The 3,364-nt window shown below is 38.0% G+C and overlaps 1 protein-coding gene across 1 annotated transcript; it reads left to right on the forward strand.

The window, feature by feature from the left end:
• Nucleotides 476–3,364, forward strand: LOC104700485 (ubiquitin-activating enzyme E1 1; the record flags this gene model as incomplete). Its single annotated transcript, XM_010416009.1, is given in 5 exon segments — nt 476–620; nt 807–1,156; nt 1,444–1,661; nt 1,912–2,706; nt 3,158–3,364. Coding segments are annotated over 4 exon segments (1,554 nt in total), but the record flags the coding sequence as incomplete, so codon positions are not given.

Raw genomic sequence — 3,364 nt, forward strand, 5'->3', positions numbered from 1 at the left:
AATTGATTTTTGGCATAATATTTTTTTTTTTGCACTAACTAGATATTTTATATAATGTACATATAAGGATTCTTCATCTAATGAAGCACAATTCTTAAAAAAATATTTGACATTATAGCTAGAAATTGCTCCAATTCTTTATTTGTAATTAAAAATTTTAAGATTTTCATTTTTTTTAAAAAGTCCATTTATTCAAAAAAAAAATTTATAACATATTATTCAATTTGTGTAACTTTTCCTTTTATTTTTTTAAAAAAGCAATATTGCTATTCCATCTTTTTTTTTTTTTTTTTTTTAATTCATATTCCATCTAATACACAAGGATCCATAAGGAATTGACTAAACCGGGATCTGGTCTACAAATTGTGACGCACGCGTGTCCCCCGGTCAGAGAGTTGCCGTCACAATCACGCGGAGATGAGCGACAAATCAAAAACTTGAACCATTAAACGACGTCGTCCGTCTATATTCCCCAAACCAAACCGACCCCTTTCATTCGTCTCCTAATAAATCTCAAGAGAGTTTTTTTTGCAATTTCAATTTCAGTTTTTTTTCAGATCTCAAAACTTTTCCTCGTTTCCGATTCGATTCGATTCTTCTCTCGTCTGCTTTCCTCAAAGGTACGTTTCCATCATCTTCTTCCTTGTCATGGTTTCCGAAGTATCGTTTCCAGATTTAGGGTTAGGTATTTCAATTCTGATCGGAGTTTTTCCTATCTCGTCTTCTTGAGAAGCTGAATATCAGTATCTTACCTAGTTTTTGATATATTTTTTTGTTTCCATGGGAATTTCTCATGTTTTCTCCAGGTTTTTTCATCACTTTATGCTTCACAAGCGAGCTAGTGAAGCTAACGAGAAGAGCGATAACAGCATCGGTTCCGATTTAGCATCCAAGAAACGACGTATCGATATCACTGATTCTTCTTCCGCGTCTGATAAGTCTTTGGTTGTAGCTTCTGGTAGTAGTAGTAGCAGCGGATTTCTCGGCGATAGCGTTGTTCAGCAACTCGACATGGCTTTTGGTAACTCGAATCGTCAGGAGATCGATGAGGATCTTCACAGTCGGCAGCTCGCTGTCTATGGTCGTGAGACTATGAGGCGTCTCTTTGCTTCGAATGTTCTCATCTCTGGGATGCACGGCCTTGGCGCCGAGATTGGTATGTGTCTCTCTTGTCCCTTTGCTTTAAATCTTGTAGAAATGTTGTTTCCGTATGCGTCCTAATTAGAATCTGTGAAGAATTGTGTCATCATCAAAACGTATTCGAATTTACTCTCTAGTTGTTAAGTTTGTTTGATGTCTTCCTTATTGGTGTTTCATAAGCCTCCGGTATTGAAGTTTGCATGGTAAATTTGTAACTGTTGCTTGTGTTCCTGACACTTTCGTATCTATCTTCTTAAGGTTTATTTCACTTTCTCATAAGCCTTTTTATTTGGTTTTTTTCAGCCAAGAATCTTATTCTTGCTGGTGTTAAGTCTGTGACCCTGCATGATGAAAGAGTTGTAGAGCTATGGGACTTATCTAGCAACTTTGTTTTCTCGGAGGATGATGTTGGCAAGAATAGAGCGGATGCTTCTGTTCAGAAGTTACAGGATCTTAACAATGCTGTGGTTGTCACTAGCTTGACCAAAAGCTTATCCAAAGAGGATCTTTCTGATTTCCAGGTTGGTAGACAACTCATTTGTCTTGTATATCTGGTCTGAGTCTTTTGTATACTGTATCTTTCTGTATAGGATAAATCTGTGACCGAATGGATCGCATAGGAGTGGGTTTTCGTTGCATATAAGAGATGATTGTGTCTCAGTAGGTTTAGGCTGGTTCTATTGTTTATTAGTATTGATTGATTAGGAAAATTGGTCTACACTTTTCTCATGGGTGGAATCCTGCTGATACATCTACTTTTGTGCGAAACAGGTTGTTGTTTTCTCTGACATAAGCATGGAAAGAGCAATCGAATTTGATAACTATTGTCACAGCCATCAGCCTCCCATCTCTTTTGTTAAGGCTGATGTCAGGGGTCTTTTTGGCTCTGTCTTTTGTGATTTTGGGCCTGAATTTGCGGTTCTCGATGTTGATGGTGAGGAACCCCATACAGGCATCATTGCGTCTATCTCTAATGAGAACCAGGCATTTATTTCCTGTGTCGACGATGAGAGGCTTGAATTTCAAGATGGTGACCTAGTTGTTTTCTCAGAAGTTGAGGGTATGACGGAATTGAATGATGGGAAACCAAGGAAGATAAAAAGTGCACGGCCATATTCATTCACCCTTGATGAGGACACTACAAACTATGGAACATATGTTAAGGGTGGTATTGTCACTCAAGTGAAACAACCAAAGTTGCTGAATTTCAAGCCATTGAGGGAAGCTCTTAAAGATCCTGGGGATTTTCTATTTAGTGATTTCTCTAAGTTTGATCGGCCTCCACTCCTTCACTTAGCATTCCAGGCACTTGATCATTTTAAATCTGAAGCTGGCAGATTTCCTGTTGCTGGCTCAGAAGAAGACGCTCAGAAGCTTATATCGATTGCCACAGCCATCAATACCGGGCAGGGTGATTTAAAGGTGGATAATGTTGACCAGAAGCTTCTACGACACTTCTCCTTTGGAGCCAAGGCTGTCCTGAACCCCATGGCTGCAATGTTTGGTGGTATTGTTGGACAGGAGGTTGTTAAAGCTTGCTCTGGAAAATTTCATCCTCTCTTCCAGGTTATATCTCTTTTCCGTAACACTTGTGGGAACACATATATAGTCTTTGCATGCCAAGTTCCCTGTTCGAGTTAAAAATTTTAAACACAAAAACTAAAACCCAAAGCTCTCTTTATTAAAACCGAATCAAAGTAACAAGAACAGTGGTTGAAAACACCCAAGAATAAGACCAAAGCTGTCTTCATATGTAGGTATATATATATATATATATACAAAGAAAGCTGTTTAGATAAAGTCATAAAGAAATTGTATCTCCAATAGTTTCCTAAAGCAAGAAATAGATATCCTAATGGAAAAAGAAACACTAACTGTTAAACTATTACATATCATTCCCTTTTTCTAATGTTTATTTTGCTAGAAGATACAGCTGCTTACTCTTTTTTTTGCAAATGCATATTTTGTATAGTTTCGTATTATAAACTAATGTTGAGCTTCTCCATTTTTCTATCAGTTCTTCTACTTTGATTCAGTGGAGTCACTCCCCACTGAACCTCTGGATTCAAGTGACTTTGCACCAAGGAACAGCCGGTACGATGCCCAAATATCTGTATTTGGGGCCAAATTCCAGAAGAAACTCGAAGATGCTAAAGTTTTTACAGTCGGGTCTGGTGCACTTGGGTGTGAGTTCTTGAAAAATATGGCTCTGATGGGGGTGTCT

Source organism: Camelina sativa, chromosome 7 (genome assembly GCF_000633955.1).
Source record: "Camelina sativa cultivar DH55 chromosome 7, Cs, whole genome shotgun sequence".
Lineage (NCBI taxonomy): Eukaryota > Viridiplantae > Streptophyta > Magnoliopsida > Brassicales > Brassicaceae > Camelina > Camelina sativa.